The 26,877-nt window shown below is 48.1% G+C and overlaps 1 protein-coding gene across 1 annotated transcript in view; it reads right to left on the bottom strand.

Annotated features, from left to right (window-relative positions):
• The window catches only part of GPLD1 (glycosylphosphatidylinositol specific phospholipase D1), a 90,025-nt gene that overhangs the window by 30,426 nt on the left and 32,722 nt on the right, over positions 1 to 26,877 (bottom strand). Inside the window, exons 12-19 of the mRNA XM_075585587.1 lie at positions 18,432 to 18,561; positions 16,782 to 16,915; positions 5,654 to 5,840; positions 4,779 to 4,889; positions 4,456 to 4,530; positions 3,337 to 3,493; positions 2,110 to 2,251; positions 1,665 to 1,770 (exon numbers count right to left, since the gene is read on the bottom strand). Coding sequence (XP_075441702.1) covers positions 1,665 to 1,770; positions 2,110 to 2,251; positions 3,337 to 3,493; positions 4,456 to 4,530; positions 4,779 to 4,889; positions 5,654 to 5,840; positions 16,782 to 16,915; positions 18,432 to 18,561 — 1,042 coding nt within the window. The remainder of the gene's footprint in view (positions 1 to 1,664; positions 1,771 to 2,109; positions 2,252 to 3,336; positions 3,494 to 4,455; positions 4,531 to 4,778; positions 4,890 to 5,653; positions 5,841 to 16,781; positions 16,916 to 18,431; positions 18,562 to 26,877) is intronic.

Below are 26,877 nucleotides of genomic sequence, written 5' to 3'. Positions count from 1 at the left end.
GTTACCTTATCACATCTTTTGTGTTCAAATATCACTTCTATGCTGGCGACACACAAATTTAACTTTCAACCCCTGACCTTACACCTGCTGTCCAGACCAAAGTCCCTGAATGTCTCTCTGCTATATCAGTCTAGATGGCCCTCCACAACTCAAACGACTCAACTATTATAACAGTCTACTGTCTGACCTTCCTGCCTCTCACCTGTCTCCTCTGCAATCTATCCTAAACACTGCTGCAATAATCACTTTATTCTCTCATACATCTGTCTCAGCGTCTCCCCTGCTGAAATCCCTCTCCTGGCTTCCTATCAAATTCTGTATTACTTACCAAATTCTCTGTCTCTATTTTAAGGCTATACACTCCTCTAGCTCTCCTTACATCTCGGTCCTAATTTCCCACCATACACCTTGCTGACCCTTGCGTTCTGCTAAAGGATGTCCTCTGTCTACCATTTTGTATCTAAAGCCCTCTCCTGTCTAAAACCTTTCTCGCTGCCCCACACCTCTGAAAAGGCCCTTCCCCTCAATATCCGAGAAGCACCCTCTCTCTCCATCGTTAAGGCCTATCTTAAAATACACTTCTTTAATGAAGCATTTGGGTAGCTCCCTTTGCTTATACTATACATCTCATATGCCTTTATCATGACCCCTTGCAGACGCACTGTCAACCTACTGTCTCTAAATTCTCCCTACTTACCACTTAGATTATAAACTCTTCTGGGCAGGGACTCCCTCTCCTAATGTTACTTTATGTATGAAGTGCTTATTCCCATTATGTGTTATATTATTATGTCACATGTATTACTGCTGTGAAGCGCTATGTACCTGGATGGCGCTATACAAATAAAGATATACAGTACACACATGTAATACATATAGTACATACAGTATAGTACTCTTATGGAGTTGCCCTTCTAACTAAAAATGGCCCTTTGTTTGTTGCAAAGTCCTCTAACCCACAGTAATAACAGCAGGAGACTTATTTTCTCATACTACTGCACATGTTTCTCTACTGGTGCTTAAAGAGATTTAAAGAGCAGTGAGGACAGGCATTGTGTCACTGTTATTAACTCCAATGGTGTTTTCTGTGTCCCTGCCTCTAGATTTTGGGTCATATTTACAAAGTGGTGATGAGCCATATGACACCTTTGGTATTATTTACTATGTGGTGCTAAGTCATAAGACACCTTCTGGTGCCATAAAACATGTGCATGGGCAGAGTCTTCGCTAATATAGCCCCATTTTGTGGTTTAGCATTGCTTAGTAAATATGGCCCTAAGCCTGTTGGAAGTATGCCGTCAGTCTCCGTGTTGCTTTACATTGCAGAAGCAGTCCCGGAAAAGGTAACAAATCAAAAACATCATCTTAATGCAGGCAGCATTTGCACGTGACACGCCACCAGAATAGAAAAAAGACATTGCTCCAATTGAAATTGGTGGCGGCCTCAATATGTTATTAGGCAGCAAATAGGATTTGGAAATAAGATTAAAGTGAGTACAAACAGAAGAAAGATATTCTTTAATTTTCAGTTCTGCGGACGTGGCATCCTGTGCTCTCAATAAAATCCACCCTGTGATGCCCATCCACCTTGTACTTTCCTGACCACAACACACATTATTGTCACCAGCATCAGGATTATGTGTGAAAAGTCACATAATGCTTACTCTCGCTCCATACTCAAAAAACGATAGTTTTTTACTTGGCGGGTAGAATCCATACACCTTTCCTAAATTCTGCTGCAGGTCATCAGAAGGAAATTCACAGTCAAGGCTATTAAAAAAAAAAAAGATGCTTCAGAGATGCAATGCCTTGCTGCATTAAAACAATATCACTCAATTAGAAGCGACATGTCCCAAAATGGGCACGTCAAATGACTATTCAGTATGCTCTGAAGCTACTGTCCCCATGATTGGGGAAATGTAATCTCCAATAATTTTAATGAGGTGGGAATCTTCCTAAACAAGGGAACGATAGCTTCACAGTGTACTGAGTAGGTTCCTACAAGTTACCGTAATAAAGGAAAATAAAATATTGAAGGAGACACAAAAGGGAAATGAAAGCCTCCTATAGAAAATATATTTTGTACAGAAAACACATTGAATGGAATACCTCTTGCAGATTCTCCATGTTGGGCTCCCGACCATTAGCAATGTTCTGTTCCTGTGTGTATGACTATGCAGGCAGTACCCAAACCAGGCATAATCATGCTCCCCATTTATACTCCATTCTGCTTCTTCTGCAGACAAGGTACCTGGAGTAATATACAGATGTAGTTCATTGGGGCCACCAATACAAAATAACTCATCTGGAGAAACCCCATATCGTTCCTTAAAAGAAGATCAGAGAACATGATAGATAAAAAGGTTTGTATAAGGCAGGGGGGCCAACTCCAGTCCTCAAGGGCCACCAACGGGTCAGGTTTTAAGGATAGTCCTGCTTCAACACATGTGGCTCAGTCGACAACTGATTGAGCCACCTGTGTTGAAGCAGAGTTATCCTTCAAACTGACCTGTTGGTGGCCCTTGAGGACTGGGGCTGTCCACTCCTAGTATGTGATGTAATCTCCCAGCAGATGGGTGCTCCCTATGGCTATTAGTGAGGTTTGGGATTAAATGACACATATATATATATATTATTATATATATTAGTCTCACTGTAACTGGTTAAGAGATTGTAAGGAAAAGATGCAGGAATGTCATGGATTATCTAGTAAATCCTAATTAAACCCTAAAATATGGCTAATTAGTCTGACCCCAAATGCTACTGTATGCTTACAAAAACCTCACACTACTCATTTTACAAATAACAATGTCAAAAGCCACTAATAATATTTGAGCAGTGCTGTTAACTCAAAGTACCAAGCAAATATATTGGACATTAACACATTAACATTAATAATTAATTACTATAAAATGTATATTGTTAATGATTGTAAACAATAAAAATACCATCAAGCCTCATTTATATAAATACAATGAATTAAGGTTTAATGACCCCGACTGATGTATACAAATATTATTTGGATATTACCTATTACAATGCAGATCTTTTACCAGTTTAAAACTCTGGTAGTTTTTGAGGATCTGGTTTGAATCCTACACTGTGAGTTTCATATGAAGTTCAGGCTTTATACTGTTTGCAGCCCTTAATAAAGGCATATTTTGTTTATTATAAGCCAGAGTGCTGTGTATGACGAATGTTCACCCCTCTCCAGTTGGGGGTCATGGGGTGACTTTGCCTTACAGAGACTTTAATGTTGCTTTAGGTTACAATAGACTGCCTTTATATGTACAGAATATTCATGCCACATCCAACATGTGCAGTAAACTATATCACCTCTCTGGTTTCTTTTGCGACTTGAATAAAAAGCAATGGCCATGCCCCTCTGCTTCCCTCCGCCAGGAGCATAGGGGGAGCCGATAACAAGGTCCTTCTTTCTGTCCCCATTCACATCAGCAGCTAGCAGGGTCCATCCCAGGTTACAATATGTAACCTGCACGGTACAACAAATACAACAAGCAACGTAACCAACACATACAACAAGCAACATACAACAACACATATGTAAGCTCCTGTAGCAGAGGGGGGGTTAAAAGCACCGGTTCAGTAGCATGCATACTGTGCACCTCATATTGAATGCATTGGAATAATTAGATTTATGAACAAATAATGTAGATAGTTTAACAGTGTATGGGGAAGATTTTTTACACTGTAATAGGCACAATACCACAATGACTGGGCATTAAACTGCCATTGGCTTACATGTCAGCCCTGGCTATTGCATCTTAAAAGGGAAGGGGGGGGGGGGTCATGCATCGCAAAACAAGAATCATTTTACACAACTTATCAATTTACTTCCTTTGAAACATTAAATCTCCTTCTAGAGTAAAGTTTTCCCATCTTTTTCTTGTGTAAAAACGAGTAGTTGTGTATTTGGGCTTGAGTCATTATCTCTTTAAACTAATTGTGCTGCCATTATAAGCCATCCAAAACAAACAAACAAAAACGGGAATGACTCTGGATGCACATACAAGAGTTTACAATCTTAACACCCCGCTGTGAAATTTGGTTACATTACAGAAAAAAATCACAAAATAATTTGCAGACGGAAAAATGTCAGGTTTGTACGTCCCTACCCGCAACATTCTTATGCTAAAAAAAAGTGTGAAATGTCCCCTTTTCAAACACTTTCATTAGTTACATTAAATAAACGACATGTGACCTGCACATTGGACGCAACCCCCCTTTTTTTTTTAAACGTTGCCATTATTTCCTGCCTTTCTTTTTTGCAAACAGAATGCTAATTTTGTCACGTTTACGGAAAAAATTTGCAAAACGTTTGCACATCTCTAATTGTGAAATATTACAAATTGCAAATGACCCACTTTTTGCACAGGGAGACCTCTACTCATCAACTTTGCAATAAATAAATAAATAAAACTGGAATAGACTCACCCCGCATGTTATGGTGACATTTGGCTTAGAGGACAAGCCTTTCCCCTTTGCCCCAAAATACACATACACCGAACCCTAAATAGAAGAGTGATGTAAAATGTCAAACGATATTTTTTCCTAATTTTAATATTATCATCAAGTACCATTGAAAATGCACATTCGTGTTTAAATAGTTCCTTTTTTATACCTTCTTACTTTTGAGTGACCCACAAAGTAAAATTGGCAATAGAAAGATGCATGCAGGGTCACAACCCTTTAGTTTAGTGAAATGCTGTTATCCTGCACTATACAAACACAATATTCTTACAGTAACAGTATCTTACTGTGTATGTGAGATGTTGGGACCCTACAGATGGAGCTCCCACTGCCAAGTCCAGTTGGCCATCAACATTGAAGTCCAGCACTGCCACCGCAGAACCAAACCTGCCAGAGGGCTGAAGAGTGAAATGTTCATCGATCAAAGATCGTCACGGCTATACACTACCAGTATTCATCATCTGAATGACATCATGTGCACAAATGATCAAGAAACAGTTATCGAAAAATGTTGGCAAATCACATTGCTGTGTAGAATACCAAACCTAAACAGAAATGAAATGTGGTGCAAAAACCTTTCCCTGTAGAGTTAATGAGGATCAACACTGGGGCAAAAAAATGGCACCAATAATTTTTTTAAGAAACATTTTCATTGAAATCTCTGATAAATTTGGTGCAGTATTTTTGCACCAGTTTTACAGCCAGGAGACATTCATACAGCCATATTTTATTATAATTGCCCTCACGTGATGAATCATACATTGTGTTTCAAGGGAACAGTTGTATAAAGCCAGCGATAGAAAAATGCTTGATATACTGTACTTTAAGAGTCACAATGAGCTAAATTCAAAACCAATTTGATAGTGATAAGGAAATGGCTATATATAATGATGCAAGTATGGACAATATGTTGCTACAATTCCGCTATGCCATAGAGGCCAGAACTACATCAATATTTGTATTCATAATGTTAATATCACTTTACTTAAACAGTTGTAACAAAAATATATAAAAACTTTCTTGCTGCAACAGGTGTACTGAAAAGCACATTCTCTAATAAAAAAAAAGATTTTTTATTAAATATTTCAATTTGTGATAATCATATTATTTTACTACTAAAATAATTTGTATACATAATATAAATGAAGCCGTATAGTATCACCTCAAACCCCTGCAGCAGGACATCAGCATCCTTGTCTAGGTCCATGTTGACAGAAGGCAATCCTGCTTCCTTACTGTAGACAATGTACACACGACCTACTTGAACTTGGCCCAATGTGCTGTAACCTGGAGCTCCCACTACCAAATCATCCTGACCATCTTGGTTAAGGTCCGCTGTGGTCATTGCCCTGTACAATAGGAGAATGTACTTTAGTCAGATATCAATGTCTTCTTCTACCTGTTTCACTGGGGAAATACATATATGTTCTAGGCACATTTGTATACAAAACAAACTGGACACCTAACAAGCTCCTATTGAACCCCCAAAATAACCACAACATATATATAAGCATATGAGTGTCACAGAGGAGTGCTACTGAGCATGGCAATATATATTTTAAACCAGAGAAAGAACATAAAACACAGACAGAGCTCAGTGCACATCCAGTGAAACTCATACACGGTACAGTGCCTAAATATATATGTATAAATATCTATTAAATAAAATGGTCTTTTAGTTTAACATTTTGGCCAAATTGTTGTAAGCCCTTGAGCCAACTGCACGGCAGACCACGTTTCAAGGGTCCCTAACACTAATATACATTCTTAATAACCTGTGCAATACCAGGAAGAATGATTTATAATAAATCTGTCAATATTAGTTGCAAAGTTCTAAGTCTGATTGAAGCTTTTATTCACCTGTACATTACCAGGAAAAGCACTCTGTATTAGATTTGTCACAATCATACTGCAAGCAAGCAAGTTCCCCTGAGAGTGGGAGATGCTATGGAGTGAGCTTTTAACCATTTAAATGTGGGATGGGGTAAGCTTCAATTAGGTAGGAGGTTGCCACCCTCTAATCAGCTAAGACTAGCTGAACAAGAATTGCAAAACATACTGGACACCTAACAAGCTCCTGTGTGCTGTGATAATTGATCAAGCTTTGTAATAATAAGATCCTTATAACTCATGATTTATCAATGCTCCTTGAAATCCGTTGAAGGTATATCTATCCGGATATGGGTGTAGCAGACTACCGCCTGCCGAAGCACTTTAGTGTGTGAAACGCGTCGTGGTAGTAGCATTTTTATTGCCCTGTGAAGTTGCCAACTGCAAAGTTCCAAGATCGGAAGAAGTTGGAAGTGAGACGCGCTTTGACTAGGGACATACGGGAACTTTGAACAAGAAAGTGGAGAGTCAACACTGAGAAACAGCTGAACCCAGCACGCGGGGCATATAACTTAAGGGCTCGTCCGGGGTGGTGCTAAGCGGGCGTGCCCGTGAGCTGTCCTCGGCACTCAGATTCAAGAGTACAAATCTTTTGAATCTGTAGCTCCGACTTCTGATCCCCTCACCTACTTTACCCAATCAGAGGACAGCAAGTCAAAACCAATGCAATACAAGCTCCCAATGCTTGTATTGTATTGCATTGGTTGTTGACTTGCTGTCCTCTGATAGGGATGGGGGGATGGATGGACCGGAGAGATGTGAACTGGGGGGATGGACCGGAAAGATGTGAACGGGGGGTGGGGGGGGTGACGAAATGGAGAGATGTGAACGGGGGGGAGAGACGAAACAGAGAGATGTGAACAGGGGGGACGATGAAACTGAGAGATGTGAACGGGGGGAACGAAACGGAGAGATGTGAACAGGGGGGATGAAACAGAGAGATGTGAATGGGTGGGACAAAATGTAGAGATGTGAACGGGGGGGAAACGGAGTGGTGTGGTGTGGTGGGCAAACGGAGTGGTGTGGTGTGGGGTGGGCAAACAGAGTGGTGTGGGGGTGGGAAACAGAGTGGTGTGGTGTGGGGGGGGCAAGCAGAGTGGTGTGGTGTGGAGGGGCAAACTGAGTGGTGTGGTGTGGAGGGGGCAAACTGAGTGGTGTGGTGTGGGGGGGGCAAACGGAGTGGTGGTGTGGTTGGGGGGTCAAATGGAGTGGTGGTGGGGGGTCAAATGGAGTGGTGGTGGGGGGGTGAAACGGAGTGGTGGTGTGGTGGGGGGGTCAAACGGAGTAGTGGTGTGGTGGTGGGGGGAAACGGAGTGGTAGTGTGGTGTGGGCGCAGACGGTGTGGTGGGGGGGCAAACAGTGTGGTGGTGTGGTGGGGGCAAATGAAGTGGGGGGGCAAACGGAGTGGTGGGGGGGGCAAACGGTGTGGTGTGGGGGCAAACAAAGTGGTGGTGTGGTGGGGGGGGTCAAACGGAGTGGTGGTGTGGTGGGGGTGGGGCAAACGGAGTGGTGGTGTGGTGTGGGGGGCAGACGGTGTGGTGGGGGGCAAACGGTGTGGTGTGGGGGCAAACGGTGTGGTGGGGGGGCAAACGGTGTGGTGGTGTGGTGGGGGCAAATGGAGTGGGGGGGCAAACAGAGTGGTGGGGGGCAAACTTAGTGGTGGGAGGGGGCAAACGGAGTGGTGGTGTGGTGTGGGGGGAGACGGTATGGTGGGGGGGAAAACGGTGTGGTGGGGGGGCAAACGGTATGGTGGTGTGGTGGAGGCAAATGGAGTGGGGGGGCAAACAGAGTTGTGGGGGGGCAAACAGAGATGTGAGGGGCGGGCAAATGGAGTGGTGGGGGGCAAATGGTGTGGTGTGGGGGAGACGGTATGGTGGGGGGGAAAACGGTGTGGTGGGGGGGCAAACGGTATGGTGGTGTGGTGGAGGCAAATGGAGTGGGGGGGCAAACGGAGTTGTGGGGGGCGGGCAAATGGAGTGGTGGGGGGGCAAATGGTGTGGTGTGGGGCAAACGGAGTGAGGGGGCAAACGGAGTGAGGGGGGAATGGGGGAGAAAGAGAAAGAGAAGGGGGGAGAGTTAGGAGAAAGGAGAGAAGGGAAGAGAGATGTGAATGGGGGGGGACAAAATGTAGAGATGTGAACGGGGGGAAACGGAGTGGTGTGGTGTGGTGTGGGGGCAAACAGAGTGGTGTGGTGTGGGGGTTGGGAAACGGAGTGGTGTGGTGTGGGGGGGCAAGCAGAGTGGTGTGGTGTGGGGGGGCAAGTGGAGTGGTGTGGGAGGGCAAACAGAGTGGTGTGTTGTGGAGGGGCAAACTAAGTGGTGTGGTGTGGAGGGGGCAAACTGAGTGGTGTGGTGTGGGGGGGGCAAACGGAGTGGTGGTGTGGTTGGGGGGTCAAATGGAGTGGTGGTGGGGGGGGTGAAATGGAGTGGTGGTGTGGTGGGGGGGTCAAACGGAGTAGTTGTGTTGTGGTGGGTGGAAACGGAGTGGTAGTGTGGTGTGGGCGCAGACGGTGTGGTGGGGGGGCAAACAGTGTGGTTTGTGTGGTGGGGGCAAATGGAGTGGGGGGGCAAACGGAGTGGTGGGGGGGCAAACGGTGTGGTGTGGGGGCAAACAAAGTGGTGGTGTGGTGGGGGGGTCAAACGGAGTGGTGGTGTGGTGGGGGTGGGGCAAACAGAGTGGTGGTGTGGTGGGGGTGGGGCAAACGGAGTGGTGGTGTGGTGTGGGGGGCAGACGGTGTGGTGGGGGCAAACGGTGTGGTGTGGGGGCAAACGGTGTGGTGTGGGGGCAAACGGTGTGGTGGGGGGCAAACGGTGTGGTGGTGTGGTGGGGGCAAATGGAGTGGGGGGGCAAACAGAGTGGTGGGGGGGCAAACTTAGTGGTGGGAGGGGGCAAACGGAGTGGTGGTGTGGTGTGGGGGGAGACGGTATGGTGGGGGGGCAAACGGTGTGGTGAGGGGCAAACGGTATGGTGGTGTGGTGGAGGCAAATGGAGTGGGGGGGCAAACGGAGTGATGGGGGGCAAACGGAGTTGTGGGGGGCGGGCAAATGCAGTGGTGGGGGGGCAAATGGTGTGGTGTGGGGCAAACGGAGTGAGGGGGGAATGGGGGAGAAAGAGAAAGAGAAGGGGGGAGAGTTAGGAGAATGGAGAGAAGGGAAGAGAGATGTGAATGGGGGGGGACAAAATGTAGAGATGTGAACGGGGGGGAAACGGAGTGGTGTGGTGTGGGGGCAAACGGAGTGGTGTGGTGTGGAGAGGGCAAACAGAGTGGTGTGGTGTGGGGGGTGGGAAACGGAGTGGTGTGGTGTGGGGGGGCAAGCGGAGTGGTGTGGTGTGGTGGTGGCAAGCGGAGTGGTGTGGGAGGGCAAACAGAGTGGTGTGGTGTGGAGGGGCAAACTGAGTGGTGTGGTGTGGAGGGGGCAAACTGAGTGGTGTGGTGTGGGGGGGGACAAACGGAGTGGTGGTGTGGTTGGGGGGTCAAATGTAATGGTGGTGGGGGGGTGAAACGGAGTGGTGGTGTGGTGGGGGGGTCAAACGGAGTAGTGGTGTGGTGGGGGGGGGGAAACGGAGTGGTAGTGTGGTGTGGGTGCAGACGTGTGGTGGGGGGCAAACAGTGTGGTGGTGTGGTGGGGGCAAATGGAGTGGGGGGCAAACGGAGTGGTGGGGGGGCAAACGGTGTGGCGTGGGGGCAAACAAAATGTGGTGTGGTGGGGGGGGTCAAACAGAGTGGTGGTGTGGTGGGGTTGGGGCAAACGGAGTGGTGGTGTGGTGTGGGGGGCAGACGGTGTGGTGTGGGGGGCAGACGGTGTGGTGGGGGGCAAACGGTGTGGTGGGGGGGCAAACGGTGTGGTGGGGGGGCAAACGGTGTGGTGGTGTGGTGGGGGAAAATGGAGTGGGGGGCAAACAGAGTGGTGGGGGGCAAACTTAGTGGTGGGAGGGGGCAAACGGAGTGGTGGTGTGGTGTGGGGGGCAGACGGTGTGGTTGGGGGGCAAACGGTATGGTGGTGTGGTGGAGGCAAATGGAGTGGGGGAGCAAATGGAGTGATGGGGGGGGGCAAACGGAGTTGTGGGGGGCGGGCAAAAGGAGTGGTGGGGGGGCAAATGGTGTGGTGTGGGGCAAACGGAGTGAGGGGGCAAACGGAGTGAGGGGGGAATGGGGGAGAAAGAGAAGGGGGAGAGTTAGGAGAAAGGAGAGAAGGGAAGAGAGAGGGGAAGGGGGAGAGAGAGGGGAAGGGGGAGAGAGAGAGGAGAGAAGGGGGAGATAAAGAGGGGAAAGGAGAGAAGGGGAGAGAGAGATGGAGGGGAGAAGGGGGAGAGAGAGAGGGGAAAGGAGAGAAGGGGGAGAGAGAGAGGGGAAGGGTGAGAGAGAGAGGAGGAAAGGTGAGAGACAAAGCAAGGGGGAGAGAGGAGAGGGTCAGGGGAAGGTCAGGGGGGGAGGGAGAGAGCACAGGGGGAGGGAGAGAGCACGGGGGAGAGAACACGGGGGGAGGGAGAGAGCATGGGGAGATGGAGAGAGCACGGGGGAGGGAGAGAGCGCGGGGGAGGGAGAGAGCGCAGGGTAGGGGGCAGGAGGGAGAGAGCGCAGGGGAGGGGGCAGGTGAGAGGGGGCAGGAGAGAGCACAGGGGATGGGGCAGGAGAGAGAGCACAGGGCAGTGGGCAGGAGAGAGAGCGCGCAGGGGAGGCGGTAGAGAGAGTGCAGGGGGGGGCGGGAGATAGCGCAAGGGGGGCGGGAGAGAGAGCGCAGGGGGGGTGGGGAGAGAGCACAGGGGGGCGGGAGAGAGCGCAGGGGGGCGGGAGAAAGAGCGCCAGGGAGAGAGAGCGCAGGTAGGGTGGGAGAGCAAGGGGGAGAGAGCAATGGAGGGGAGAAAGAGCGCAATGGGGGGAGAGAGAGAGAGGGGGGGGGATAGAGATAGAGGGGGGGAGAGAGAGGGGGAGGGAAGAGAGAGGGGGAGGGGAGAGAGAGGTGGAGGGGGAAGAGAGGGGGATGAGGGAGAGAGGGGGAGGTGGGAGAGAGGGGGAGGGGGGAGAGAGGGCGATGGGGGAGAGAGAGGGAGGGGGGAGAGAGAGGGAAGGGGGACAGAGAGGGAGGGGGGAGAGAGAGGGAGGGGTGGAGAGAGAGGGAGGGGTGGAGAGAGAGGGGGGGAGGGGAGAGAGGGGGAGGGTGGAGAGAGAGGGAGGGGTGGAGAGAGAGGAGTGGAGAGAGAAGGGGGGAGGGGAGAGAGGGGGAGGGGGAGAGAGGGGAGGGGGGAGAGAGAGGGAGGGGTGGAGAGAGAGGGAGGAGAGAGAGGGAGGGGTGGAGAGAGAGGGAGGAGAGAGAGAGGGAGGGGGGGAGAGGAGAGAGGGGGAAGGGGGAGAGAGGGGGAGAGAGGGCGAGAGAGGGGGAGGGGGAGAGCGCAGGGTAGGGGGCAGGAGGGAGAGCGCAGGGGAGGGGGCAGGTGAGAGAGAGCGCAGGGAAGGGGGCAGGTGAGAGAGAGCGCAGGGGAGGGGGCAGGTGAGAGAGCGCAGGGGAGGGGGCAGGAGAGAGCGCAGGGGAGGGGGCAGGAGAGAGCACAGGGGATGGGGCAGGAGAGAGCACAGGGCAGGGGGCAGGAGAGAGCGCGCAGGGGAGGTGGGAGAAAGAGCGCGAGGGAGAGAGAGCGCAGGTAGGGTGGGAGAGCAGGGGGGAGAGAGCAATGGAGGGGAGAAAGAGCGCAATGGGGGGAGAGAGAGAGAGAGAGGGGGATAGAGATAGAGGGGGGAGAGAGAGGGGGGAGAGAGAGGGGGTGGGGAGAGAGAGGGGGGAGAGAGAGGTGGAGGGGGAAGAGAGGGGGGAGGGGGGAGAGAGGGCGAGGGGGAGAGAGAGGGAGGGGTGGAGAGAGAGGGGGGAGGGGAGAGAGGGGGAGGGGAGAGAGGGGGAGGGGGGAGGGGAGAGAGAGAGAGGTGGAGGGGGAGAGAGGGGGAAAGAGAGGGAGGGGTGGAGAGAGAGGGAGGAGAGAAAGGGGAGAGAGGGGGAGGAGGGAGAGAGGGGGAGAGAGGGGGAGGGGGAGAGAGAGGGAGGGGTGGAGAGAGAGGGAGGAGAGAGAGGGGAGAGAGAGGGAGGGGGAGAGAGGGAGGGGGCAGGAGAGAAAGAGCGCAGGGGACGGGGCAGGTGAGAGAGAGCGCAGGGGAGGGGGCAGGTGAGAGAGCGCAGGGGAGGGGGCAGGTGAGAGAGCGCAGGGGATGGGGCAGGATAGAGCGCGTGCAGGGCAAGGCGGGAGAGAGAGAGCGCAGGGGGGGGAGAGCACAGGGGGGGACGGGAGAGAGAGAGCGTGCGGGGGGGCAGGAGAAAGAGCGCGGGGGAGAGAGAGCACAGGTAGGGTGGGAGAGCAGGGGGGAGAGAGCAATGGAGGGGAGAAAGAGAGCAATGGGGAGAGAGAGAGGGAGAGAGATAGAAGGGGGAGGGAGGGGGGAGAGAGATAGAAGGGGAGGGAGGGGGGAGAGAGATAGAAGGGGGAGGGAGGGGGGAGAGAGAGGGGGAGGGGGGAGAGGGGGGAGGGAGGAGGGAGGGGGAGAGAGGGGGGAGAGAGGGGGGAGAGAGGGGGGAGGGGGAAGAGAGAGGGAGGGGGAAGAGAGGGAGGGGTGGAGAGAGAGGGGGAGAGAGAGGGGGAGGGGGAGAGAGGGGAAGAGAGAGGGAGGGGGAGAGAGGGGGAGGGGTAGAGAGAGAGGGGGAGGGGGAGAAAGATGGGGTGAGAGAGGGGGAGGGGAGAGAGATGGGGAGAGAGAGGGAGGGGGAGAGAGAGGGAGGGGGAGGGGGGAGAGGGAGGGGGAGAGGGAGGTGGGAGAGGGAGGGGGGAGAGGGAGGTGGGAGAGGAAGGAGGGAGAGGGAGGGGGAGAGGGAGGGGGAGGGGGAGAGAGAGAGGGAGGGGAGAGATGGGAGAGAGAGGGAGGGGGAGAGAGAGAGGGAGGGGGGAGATAGGGGGAGGGGGAGAGAGAGAGAGGGAGGGGGAGAGAGAGAGAGGGAGGGGGAAAGAGAGAGAGAGGGAGGGGGAGAGAGAGAGGGAGGGGGAGAGAGAGAGAGGGAGGGGGGGAGGAGGGAGAGAGGGAGGGGGGAGAGAGGGAGGGGAGAGAGAGAGGGAGGGGGAGAGAGAGAGGGAGGGGGGAGAGAGAGGGAGGGGGGAGAGAGGGAGGGGGGAGAGAGGGAGAGAGGGGAGGAGGAGAGAGGGAGAGAGGGAGGGGGGAGAGAGGGAGGGGGAGAGAGGGAGGGGGGAGAGAGGGGGAGGGGGGAGAGAAAGAGAGGGGGGAGAGAAAGAGAGGGGGGAGAGAAAGAGGGGGAGGAGAGAAAGAGAGGGTGGGAGAGGGGATATATATATCTATATCTATATATGTAGCCAGGTTCCCCTTTGAGTGTCTGCTCCCCCCCCCCTCGGTGCTCACCTCCGGGTCTACTGCGGCCGGGTGCGGGCGCGTGCATCCCCAGGAGCAGCAGCGGTTTCTGGCGGGTGCCGGGAGTTGTGTGGGGATCGGCGGCGGCCGTGCAGGGCAGCGCCATCTTGCGCGAGTTCGCGCATGCGCAGTTGGAGCTCCGGCGGCCATTACAAGTTGTGCATGCGCAGGAGCAGCGCGACCACGGCAGGCAGGGAGGGAGAGTGCTGCGGGGACTACAACCCCCAGACAGAGGATGAGACACGCACTCAATATCAATGGTAATAGAGGTGGGGTACTTAGCTGCCGGTGCGCTGGTCCCGGGGAGCTCCTGTAGTCCCAAATGTTCCAGTACAAAGAAGAAGAAGCAGGCACACGGTCTTACTCAAAAGGAGGTTTAATATGCCATAAAGTCCAACGTTTCGGCAGTCAAATACTGCCTTTCTCAAGGTGAAAGTGAAGGTGGCAGTGCTGACCATGGGACAAGGGTATACTGTGGACACGATGTGGGAGTACACGGTGGTGGGATCAGGGTATATACTCCTAAGTGGGAGTGGATGACATTGGGGACTGTGGACACGGTGTGGGGTTATCACCCCTGGGAAGTAGTGTCACAAGGTGATATTGAGGTTGATGCATGTGTATTGTGCGATGTTATCTGCATATAGTAAACCTGAGTTATATATACCTTTGGTGTATGTGGTTCCTATATGTGGGTCCTGTGTGTGGTACATTCTACACTCCTAGAATCCTACATAGGTGGAGGCGCTGTAAGAAGATCGTTTCAGAGGATTCACCCCAGGTTCCCATCAGCGGAGGCTCAGGCCTTCTGTGAACCTGCAGGTATACGCACCACACCTGGTAACATATAGGTTCCCCCTCACATGCACTCTATCTGCGATTGGGGTAGGGGGAATACCCGTTACATATATATATATATGTTACTGCCCCCCCGAGTCCCATTGACACGCCCCCCCCCCCCGCATCCCATTGATACGCTCGCAAATTTCCTCTAGCAGGATAAGATTTGTCTCCTGCTTACATGCGCATGACGTCACTGCGCATGAGGCCAGCTCCGCGCTTCCCTTCACCCTGGACGCAGCCTAAGGCCTCAGGCATGGTCTAAGCGCTGACCCGTGCTGAGGCACGCTGCTGCTTGGCAGTGAGCCCCTGCAGCCGCAATGAGAGCGGCTTTAGCAGGGGCTCGCGCACGCTTCCGCACGCTTGCGGAAGCGTGTGTCTTAAGAAATCTTTAGTTTCGGCGCTCACGGGAGCGCAGGGCCGGTCACGTAAGCGGTTTGTGACTTCACTGGCCCGCCCCCAGACACGACCACCGACGGCGCGCGCTCTACGGCCAGGGAAAGCACCGCTTCCCCTCAGCCTCAGCGCGCCTCCGCACGGGCGAAGTGTCTATGGACTAAGCCTTACACTTACTCGGTCTCTTACCCCTTCTGGATTAGGAACTGGGCAACACAGACTTATTTCTACTGAACTGCTGTTAATTTACATGTAAGTTTACACTTCCTTTAATTTGTACTGCACATTACACTTTTACCGTACCTTTGGTGCGCTCTGTGTTCTCTTTCTTTCTATAACAATTAAATGTAACTGAACTTTTTGGCACTTTACACGAGTATAAAAAAAGTCTACCCTGTGTTTGTTTTTTATAAAATCTCTGAACTCAGCTTCCAGGAACATTTTATGCCATTTTGTGCTTGGATATACATGTTTAAATGTTCTCGAAGGTAAATAAAATAATTAATTTTCAATCTTCATGTAACAGGGGAGTTATCCCTGTTCAGGTAATGTGCCTCTAATCCAGCAGTGTGGTGGTTATCTGCTGGTAGTCAATTAACAAACACCACCTGCCTGATTAGATTGCTTAGAAAAGCCTGTCTTTTGAGACAGGAAGTGAGACTCCTTAGCTCACACCTGATCTGAACTTGGAGACAGAGCAGAGATTCCTTAGTCCACAACTGGGCTGAACCAAGGAAGGACAGATGTCTTGAGCGACAAGCTGACCACAAGACAAAGGGGACAAGATTCTAACCTGGAGCCTGACATTTCCTGTGCACACAAGGGTGTTGTTCCAAGAGAGCAGAGAAGCTTCCCCTACAGCAGCCCAGCTAACAGATAAGACTTTCATTTATAAGACTTTTTATATCTGTTCATTTCATGCTATATGTTTGGGGCTGGGAGACATGCTTATCTAAAGGGAGTGGTGGATTGCATAGTATTTCACTAGAAATACTCCCAAGTGAATAGAAGCTTTGTTTACCCCTTGTTTGGATGGTTTCCTGATGTTAAGGAAACAGGCACAATAAAAGCCTTATTTAATTTCACCATAACCAGTCTCCCTTGCATACCTCTGTGAGCGTCCGCCTACACTTCTCCTGATGTATAGCACTCACAAAGGTGCTTAACGTTTCTCAGATGCTTGTAGATTGCTTTGCTCGAAAGATTTTATACACAAAGTTTAAATGCATGTCAAGCTCAATATGTACAATCTTGTGATATTCCCTCTCTCCTCTCCCTACCCCCACTTTTCTTTTTTAACACCCCTTCCTCCCCCTTTCCCCTCTAAGTGTATAATCCATAAAAAGAAAGTTGGGGAAATAATTCATTTAAAGCATAGTGACAATTGCAAATATTTGATAAGCCTTACCTGAACTAAGAGGCTGAGCTGAATTCCACTAAAGAATATTCTATTCAAAATGTTTTTTTTTAAATGGTACTAGGTTGCTAGGATTCTTGTGACCTTATGACATCCCTTGTGTTAATGAATGCTTTTATGCGGTCTGACATTCTTTAATTAAATGCAACAAATGACATATGCATAACATATGTCTACAGTATTAATTGTAAACTGCCATGTACTGTATTTCCTCCCTCAAATTCACTGGAGAAAATATATGTTTTACTTTAATTAGTACTATAACTAATCTAGCTTCTAGTTGTGCTGAACCTCTGAGTAGTTATCTGTGTAGTACAGTCAGACAAAAATAGGAAAACTGTACAAACCATCCGAGCCGAGCATAAGGTGAGGTCACAGAGTAGGTTGCGGAAGGAGTGGAAATATGGTTTGGATATTGGGAAGATAAGATTTCCTTCATGTTCAAAGCAAGCACAGCACTGGTTATAAACTGCATGGAATTCTGCAATGATAAAAAAGTTATCAAAGAAATAGTCATAATCTGAAGAAGAAAAAATAATTAAATGCACAGCACAAAGTTTGATATGTTTTTTTTTTAACCTGTTCTTTGGATTGTCACAACTATGAATGGAGATATATGATATACAAATGGTTTTCACTGTAATACTTAATCCCTTTTGTGTTGAAGGGATATTTCATATGTTGCTTGTTAGTTAACTGCTTATATTGAATAACAGGACAGAATTGTAGCAAGGGTGGGTATGGGGCATGGGGAGCTTGCTGTAGATCTAAATGAAGACGTGACACAATTTATGATGTCCTCTAAGGTTCTGCCAGGCCGAATTCTAAATGACAGCTTCATTCTTCCAGCACATGGACTTGGGAGAATAAAGCACTTGGCCCATAATCTTGGGGAAAAGGCACATAGAATTATGATGAGGCGAGTCTTGCTATTAGCTAGATCTTTGTTGGTTAACTTCTATCAAGTTACCATGGCTACAATAGACATATTAAAACATTGGCATCTGTTTGGTGTCCCTCTGTCTGTATTACTTAGTCACAGCCCCCTCACTTCCTTCTCTTGTCATGTGATATTATTAGAGTATATAGTATAAGTAACCCTAAATTACTTATTCTTAAGTGCCATACTTTAGGTGTCTGTGGAGTTAAGCTGTAGTTAAATTGGAGGTGAACAGGGAAGGAAGAACTGAATTCAACTTTGAACATTAGATTAACCACTCTGCAACTGTGCAAACTTAACATTATAGAAAGCTCTGATAATTTATGCACAATGGAAACACTAAACCTCCTTCTTCTACTCTTGACTCATGTTCTTCTGTTACAGAGTTGGAAGTTTCTATGCTGATTTGTTTTTCTACCTCTAGCACATGCCATCTCACCCCCATTGCCTCACACCTTATCAGAACTCTTTCTCCTATATTAGTCCTCACTTTCACCCATGTCTTCCACTCCTCCCTGTCCTCTGGCACTTTACCCTCATTCTTTAAGCCTGCCGGCATCCCTTCAATTCTAAAAAACAATACCCTTGACCTTACAGTACATGCCTTATTAACTTCCAACATGTATACCTTCTGCCCTTTGCCTCTAAACTGCTAGAACATCTTATGTTCTCCCATATGATCACCTTTCTTAATTCCCATGCCCTCCTGGACTCTTTTACAACCTGGCTTTCATCCTCACTAAAAAAGCCAACGATCTCAATGCAGCAAAATTCAAAGGTTATTTTCCCTACTTATCCTACTCGATCTCACTGCTGCCTTTGGTTCCGTTGATCACTCTCTTCTTCATATTCTACTTTCTCTTGGTGGCCTTAAGCAAGCTCTATCCTGGTTTTCATCATACCTCTCCTATAGCTCATGTTGTCCCTGTTAACATATCTGCATCTCCTATTGATATGTCTGTTGCTCTGTTCTGGGACATCTTCTTGTCTCTTTCACTATCCCTATCACTTGGTGACCTCGTCCACTCCTTCAATTCAGGAGATCTGAAGCTTGTACCTTTGCCCAATTATTCAGTTGGAAGAAGACTCCTGTTTCCAGCGACGTTATATTTGCTCCCACTGTTCTCATAATTGATGGAGTTAAATCCCTGTGGTATTCATTTCTTTGCCATCGTATTCTTCCTGGTCTAAAAAATAATATTCTCAGTGGTTGGTAAGATACCTTCAACTGCTCAAACCCTTCTTTCCTGATCCATTGCTGGTGTTTCTAGCGATTATGTCAGAAAAGATCATATTGTACTTGCGTACTACACCATATTCACAAAATTAGTGTGTTTCATGTGCTCGGTGTAATAACAAAATCATTCCTGTCTATTCTGAACAAGTTAAAATGTATGGATTTGTAAAGACTTGATATGATATACTAAGGGTTACAGTATTTACTGTACTTGTCCTTTTATGTTTATATATGCTGAACCAGATGAATATCTCTTATAACAAACATTATAGGTTTGGAATTTTGTTCACCTTCAGGCAATAAAATGACAGTCTACATATCTAAGATCTTGTAAATTAGATTACAGAGGAGCATGCAATACAGTGCTGCAGTTAGCCAGAATGAGAGCCTCATCAAGTTACTGGCGTATGACATTTCTTGCTTCAATATTTAAAGATGCAGAGAATTAAACAGTAAATCAGTCCCGTACCAAGGGTATGTGTCACCCATAGGCATGCACTAGTAAGGACACCCGTCCCCGCCCAAAGGAAGAACACCCCCACCCAAAAAAACAATGTTCCCTGAATATTTTCCCCATCCCCCACAGGTAGGAAGCAGGGGATCTCTGGAGCTGAAGCCCATTAATTATAGCTCTGGTGTCCCCCTGCTTCCTGAGATACCTCCTAGGTATCTCCTGCTCAAGTTTAGATACCCCATCACAATGGCATATATATATATATATATATATATATATATATATATATATATATATATATATATATATATATATATATATAAACTGAGTTCTAATCTACAAGTAATACATTGTGATGATGTTTTTGCAGGGAAAAATGTAGAGGGTAAATGGGCAGTCTTTAAAACATTATTAGAAAAGCACGTTTATTAGTGTATTCCCTTGGGTAATAAGTATAAAAGAAATAAGTCAAAACCAATGTGGCTAAATAAACAGGTAGGGGAGGAAATGGACAAGAAGAGGAAGGCGTTTAGATTCTTTAAGTCAGAAGGGACGGAGACGTCGTATCAGAATTATAAGGAATGAACAAAAATTGCAAAAGGGCAATAAAATTAGCAAAAATGGATAATGAAAAACGGATTGCAACAGAAAGTAAGGTCAACCCTAAAAAGTTCTTTAAGTACCTTAATAACAAAAAAAGGAGAAAAGAAAATATAGGACACTTTCAGTTGTGAGATGGGTAGGCAGATTATTGAAGATAAGGAAAAAGCAGAGGTATTAAACAAATTCTTTGCCTCTGTGTTTACCAGGGAAGAATCAAGTTCAATAGCAGTGCCGCAGGAGAAAGCCACAACCTCCATATTAATGAACAATTGGTTAACTGAAGAATAAGTTCTTAAGCGACTAGAAAAAAATAAAGTAAATAAGGCACCTGGCCCCAATGGCATACATCCAAGAGTTCTCAGGGAGTTAAGCTCAGTAATAGTCAAACCATTATATTTAATATTCAAGGACTCCATTTCCACAGGCTCAGTACCACAAGATTGGCGTAAAGCAGATGTGGTGCCTATATTTAAAAAGGGAGCTAGATCACAACCGGGGAATTACAGACCTGTAAGCCTGACTTCAATAGTGGGGAAACTACTTGAAGGTTTAATACGGGATAATATTCAGGAATACCTAATGGAAAACAAAATTATTAGTAATAGTCAGCATGGATTTATGAAGGATAGATCATGCCAAACTAACCTTATATGTTTCTTTGAGGAGGTAAGTAGGAATTTAGGCCAGGTTAATGCAGTTGATGTGGTCTACTTAGATTTTGCAAAGGCTTTTGATACGGTTTCACACAAGAGGTTGGTGTACAAAATAAAGAAAATTGGACTCAGTAATAATATATGCACCTGGATTGAAAACTGAAGGATAGGCAACAGAGGGTTGTCATAAATTGAACTTTTTCAGGTTGGGCTAAAGTCGTGAGTGGAGTACCTCAGGGATCGGTACTGGGACCACTGCTTTTTAACTTGTTTATTAATGACCTTGAGGTTGGCATCGAGAGCAAAGTCTCCATCTTTGCTGATGATACTAAATTGTGTAAGGTAGTAGAATCAGAGCAGGGTGTAATTTCTCTCCAGAAGGACTTGGAGAGACTGGAAATGTCGGCAGGTAAATGGCAGATGAGGTTTAATACAGATAAATGTAAGGTTATGCATTTGGGATGCAAGAATAAAAAGGCGAATTACAAATTAAATGTGGATAAATTGGGGGAATCCTTGATGGAGAAGGATTTAGGAGTACTTGTAGACAGCAGGCTTAGCAATAGTCCCAAAGTCATGCAGTAGCTGCAAGGGCAAACAAGATCTTATCTTGCATCAAACGGGCAATGGATGGAAGGGAAGTAAACATAATTATGCCCCTTTACAAAGCATTAGTAAGACCACACCTTGAATATGGAGTACAATTTTGGGCAACAATCCTAAGAAAAGACATTATGGAACTAGAGAGAGTGCAGAGAAGAGCCACCAAATTAATAAAGGGGATGGACAATCTAACTTATGAGGAGAGGCTAGCTAAATTAGATTTATTTACATTAGAAAAGAGGTGTCTAAGAGGGGATATGATAGCTATATACAAATATATTCGGGGACAATACAAGGAGCTTTCAAAAGAACTATTCATCCCAAGGGCAGTACAAAGGACTCTGGGGCATCCCATAAGGTTGGAGGAAAGGAGATTTCACCAGCAACAAAGGAAAGGGTTCTTTACAGTAAGGGCAGTTCAAATGTGGAATTCATTACCCATGGATATTGTGATGGCAGCTACAATAGATTTGTTCATAAAAAGCTTGGACATCTTTTTAGATAGGAAAGGTATACAGGGATATACCAAATAAGTATACATGGAAGGATGTTGATCCAGGGATTCATCTGATTGCCAATTCTTGGAGTCAGGAAGGAATTTATTTTTCCCCTTATGAGATATCATTGGATGATGTGACTCTGGGGTTTTTTGTTTGCCTTTCTCTGGATCAATAAGTATAGATGTATGATAAAATATCTGCTGTCTAAATTTAGCATAGGGTGAACTTGATGGACGGAAGTCTTTTTTTCAACCTCATCTACTATGTAACTATGCAACACACATATATATATATATATATATATATATATATATATATATATATATATATATGTATACACATATATACACACACATATATACACATATATACACATACACGCACACACTATGTACATTCTGTCAATTCTTGAGATATCGGTCATAAACGAGTTAATGGAGGCTTTTCTGTACCTATGGTAACATGAGGCCATTTATACTTCCTTCGAAGAACAGGTGGGCTTACCAATGAAGAAGTGTTCCTACGCAAAATGCATGTCGGTTTGTCAAGAGAGTATGGTGCATTAGACACCTCATGCTCCTCTTTCTCTGACCTAGGAGGGGGGGATTAAAAACCTCTCTCTACGCATTTAAAAACATAGGGGGTGAGCGGTGTGCTTTCAATGGTGTACAAGAAACCTTGCATCTAGCTCTCCACACGTAATTACTGCTTACTTTAGATGCTGTTTGGTGGTTTTGAAAGCGCACTCACTGTCAGGTGCAATAAACAATCCATTGATTATTTTTTACAGATGAGTTGTAACGCCTGTATGCCCGCAGACCTGGCCAGTCCCCAGTACTGAGGTGGGTAAGGGTATAACACGCACCCACAGCAGTGAGGGTGTGCCCGGAGTGTGGTAGTAGCGTTACCAGGCCTGGTGAGTAAGGGTTAACGTAATACTTGCTGAGTCCGGGGTGCCAGAGGTCGGAGTGTAATGTCCAAGTGCCAGAGTTCAGGGGTAGGGGAGAGCAGCGTAGTGATGTCCGAAAGCCAGGGTTCAAGGGCAGGAGAAGGCAGCGTAGTCAAGTCCAAAGCAGAGTTCAAGTTCAAGCCAAAGGAATCCAAACAGGGGCAGGGACAGGAACCAGGGCTGAAACAGACAAGGGAGCTAGGCATAGACACTGCACACACAGGAGCTACAGGAAAGCTATGCAGAGCAATGACTGAGAGGACAGAGTAGGGTTATATGGGAAGAAGGGCCAATAGGGATGAAGGGAGGAGCATAGGTTTGAGTGGGTACTTGCAGGGATAGGTCAGGGAGAGCAGGGGAGGAGACAGGGAGGTCATCGAGAGTTATTGCCTGCAACCAACAGGGGGCAGAGTCAGAGCGTGGGGGCAGCAGGTAACTAGAGCGGGTGCGCGTGCCTTCTGTAACAGTGTTATGCGCGTGCACCGCGTGTGCACCAGAGCGTGGGGGAAGTACAGCGGAGGATGCGCTCGGCACAGAAGACTGTTACGCTGTGCTCACCACGGACAAGGAGGAACCCCGAAACTGAGGTGAGATGGGTAACAAACTGCACCCACAGCTACGGGGACACGCCAGGAAAGTGGAAAATAGGCGTCTGGAACCGTCTGGGAGTATAAGATAAAGTAAGATACTCGCCAGACGAGAAGGGAGGTTCCAGAAGATAGTTGGTACCGAGAGCCTGGGGTCCAGAGCCGGATCAGGATACAAACCAAGGGTAGAAGTCCAGAGCGGATCCACAGCCAGGCCGGTTCGGTACACAAGGGATCACTAAGGAGACAAAGAGACAGGAACTGAGGCAGGCACGACCGTGGTTAACACAGGTCATACAAAGCTATGCTCAGCCAAAGAATGAATGGCTGAGCAAGGTATAAGTAGGAGGAAGGACCAATAGGGAGAGGGGGAGTAACGAGGGAGCGGCTCCAGGGAAGATAGGGATTGGTAGGGAGAAACTTACCACAGCTGCGCTAGATGTGCAGCTTGTGAGCGGTGCACGCGCATCAGGCGTGTGTGCCGCGCGGGAGAGGCACGCGTGGCCTCAGCTGGGGACGGGAACTCCTCCTGAGGGAGGACGTAAAGGTCCTCGGCCGTGCGCGCGCATGCGCACGTTCAGTAGCCGCCACGGGAAGCGGAGGAGAAGGAAGATCCCGTCCGCGGCGGCGAGGAGGCAGAGCTGGAGCGGAGGCAGGTAAAGTCGCAGGAGGAACCCCTTTAGAGAGAGGTGTTCCCCCGGACCTTACAGTACCCCCCCTTGAGGAGCGGCCTCAGAACGACTCCAATATGGCTTTTGGGGAAATTTAGAGTGAAAGAGTCTCAGCAGTCTGGGGGCATGTATTTGATGGTAGGGTACCCAAGATCTTTCCTCTGGACCAAAGCCCTTCCAGTGAACCAGGTATTGTACCGAACCCCTCGTCCTCCTGGAATCCAGAATAGACTGAATTTCGAACTCTTCCTGCCCCTGAACTATGACTGGTTAAGGGTCAATCGGTGTCCTATGGAACCGTGGACTCTGGGACACAGGTTTCAGCAGTGACACGTGGAACACGGAGGGTATCCTCATGGATGGAGGAAGTTCCAGACGATATGCCACAGGATTGATCCGTTCTATTACTGAGAATGGACCCAAGAACCTGGGGGCTAGCTTGTGGCTTGGAGTCTTCAGTCTAATGTTCTTGGAGGAGAGCAAGACCTTATCCCCTGGTTTGAAGACTGGTGCCTGGCGACGGTGACGATCTGCCTGTACCTTTTGTCTATGGGTTGCGTTTCTCAAAGCCTCTTGGATCCTTTTCCAGGATTCCTGAAGATCCTTGATTCGGTCATCGGTCACAGGAACCCCGGAAGGAACTGAGGTGATGGGCAGCTGACCCGGGTGAAAACCATAATTAATGAAAAAAGGGGATTTCAATGTGGAGCTGTTCTTTAAAGAGTTATGGGAGAACTCTGCCCACGGAAGTAAATCTACCCAATTGTCTTGGCTGTCTGAGATGAAGCATCAGAGGTATTGCTCCAGAGTCTGGTTCGTTCTCTCGGTTTGGCCATTAGTTTGGGGATGATACCCGGACGAAAAATGGAGGGTGATATCCATCCTGCGAGCAAAGGCCCACCAAAATTTTGAGACAAATTGTGTACCTTGATCGGATACGATGGAAAGAGGAACTCCGTGAATGCGGAATATTTCCTTAACAAAAATGTCTGCCAGGGTAGGGGAATTGGGTAGGCCTTTGAGAGAAATGAAATGGGCCTGCTTGGAAAAACGATCCACGACAACCAAAATGGTGTTCATCCCTTTAAAGGTTGGAAGTTCCACCACAAAGTCCATGGACAGATGACTCCATGGGTGTTCTGGTATAGGGAGGGGTTGTAGAAGGTCGTACGGCTTTTTACGAGCGGTCTTAACCTGGGCGCAGATTGGACAAGTTTTTACGTACTCCGAAATGTCCTGCAACATGGTTGGCCACCAAAAGGTACGACCAATGAGGTCAGAAGTCCTGCTAATGCCTGGATGACCGGCTGACCTAGAAGAATGACCCCACTCAAGAATCTTCTTAAGGAAGCGTGGAGCTGCATACAGACGGCCGACTGGCACCTTAAGGCCCATCGGGAGATTAGATTGTGCTGCCATGACCTGATTCAGGATATCAAAAGAGTTGGCAGAAACAATATATTTGGAGGGTAAGATTGTTTCGGAGATAACTTCGATATTGTCCTTAAACAGGAATTGACGTGAAAGTGCGTCTGCCTTTTGATTCTTTGAACCAGGAATGTAAGATATGAGATAATTAAATCTCGAAAAAAAAGAGACCATCGAGCATGACGCGCCCCATGTCGACGTGCACTCTCAATGTAAAGTAAGTTTTTATGATCAGTAAAGATCGAAATGGGGGTCTCCGTTCCCTCCAGAAGATGTCTACATTCCTGAAGGGCGAGTTTAATAGCCAGGAGCTCTCTGTTTCCGACGTCATAGTTCCGTTCTGCCGAAGAATTTTTTTTTGAAAAGAACCTACAGGGATGAAGTTTGGCCTGTGGGGACTGTCTCTGAGAGAGAATGGCGCCAGCACCGACATCGGATGCGTCTACCTCTAGGGTAAAGGGAAGCCCGGGGTCAGGGTGACGCAAAATAGGAGCAGAAGCAAAAGATTTTTTTGAGGGAGTCGAACGCTTGGAGAGCTGCAGGAGACCAGACTGCTGTGTTAGCTCCCTTTTTGGTGAGGGCAGTAATGGGGCCCACGGTAGAAGAAAAGTTCTTGATGAATTTACGATAGTAATTTGCAAATCCCAAAAATCGCTGTATGGCTTTCAGGGAAGTGGGTTGTGGCCATTCTAAGACAGCCTTGAGTTTGACTGGGTCCATAGAGAAGCCAGTGCTAGAAATGATATATCCAAGAAAGGGAATGGAAGAAAGATGAAAGGAACATTTCTCTAGCTTAGCGTAGAGATTGTTCTCCCGAAGGCAGGACAGGACTAATTTGGTGTGTTGAATGTGGTCAGAGAGGGATTTGGAAAAAATAAGGATATCGTCAAGATATACGATAACGAAGCTGTCGAGGAGATCACGGAAGATCTCGTTGACAAACTCCTGGAAGACCGCCGGGGCATTGCACAGGCCGAAAGGCATGACTAGATATTCATAATGCCCATCCCAGGTGTTAAAGGCGGTCTTCCATTCGTCGCCCTAACGAATGCAGACAAGGTTATAGGCTCCACGGAGATCAAGTTTGGAAAAAATTGTTGCCCCCTGTAGACAATCGAAGAGTTCGGAAATAAGTGGCAGGGGGTAACGGTTCTTGATCGTAATTTTGTTAAGACCTCTGTAGTCAATACAGGGGCGCAAGGAACCATCCTTTTTCTTACCAAAAAAAAATCCAGCTCCAGCTGGAGATGAAGAATTGCGGATGAAACCCTTCCTCAAATTATCCTGAATATACTCGGTCATGGCCTTGGTCTCGGGTATGGATAGGGGGTAAGAACGGCTCTTGGGTAAGGTAGCACCGGGAAAGAGCTCAATAGGACAGTCAAAGTCTCTATGGGGAGGTAACACTTCAGAACGTACCTTATCAAAAACATCCGCCAGGTCCCAGTAGACCATTGGAAGGGAAGTTTTATACTCTGCGGGTAATTCCACTCCGGCTAACATCCGTTTGGGGGGAAGACAGGTCTTAAGGCACTGGGGGCTCCATCGTATGGGTTCTTAATTAACCCAATCTAATTGTGGGTTATGAAGTTGCAGCCAGGGGAGTCCCAGAATCACATCTACCGATGGAGTGTGGATCACGTCCAAGATAATCTTCTCTTGGTGACCATCCTCCATGGAGAGGGATAGAGAACAAGTCTCCAGGGAAATAAAGGCTGGTTGGAGTGGACGCCCATCTATGGCCTCCAGACCAACTGGAACAGCCTTAGATCGGAAGGGAATCCCATTCCTATAGGCAAAACTCTGATCAATAAAGTT

The sequence above is a fragment of the Ascaphus truei genome, chromosome 2 (genome assembly GCF_040206685.1).
Source record: "Ascaphus truei isolate aAscTru1 chromosome 2, aAscTru1.hap1, whole genome shotgun sequence".
NCBI classification, from domain to species: domain Eukaryota; kingdom Metazoa; phylum Chordata; class Amphibia; order Anura; family Ascaphidae; genus Ascaphus; species Ascaphus truei.
Note: the sequence above shows the minus strand (reverse complement) of the source record. Positions and strands in the feature narration are given on the sequence as shown.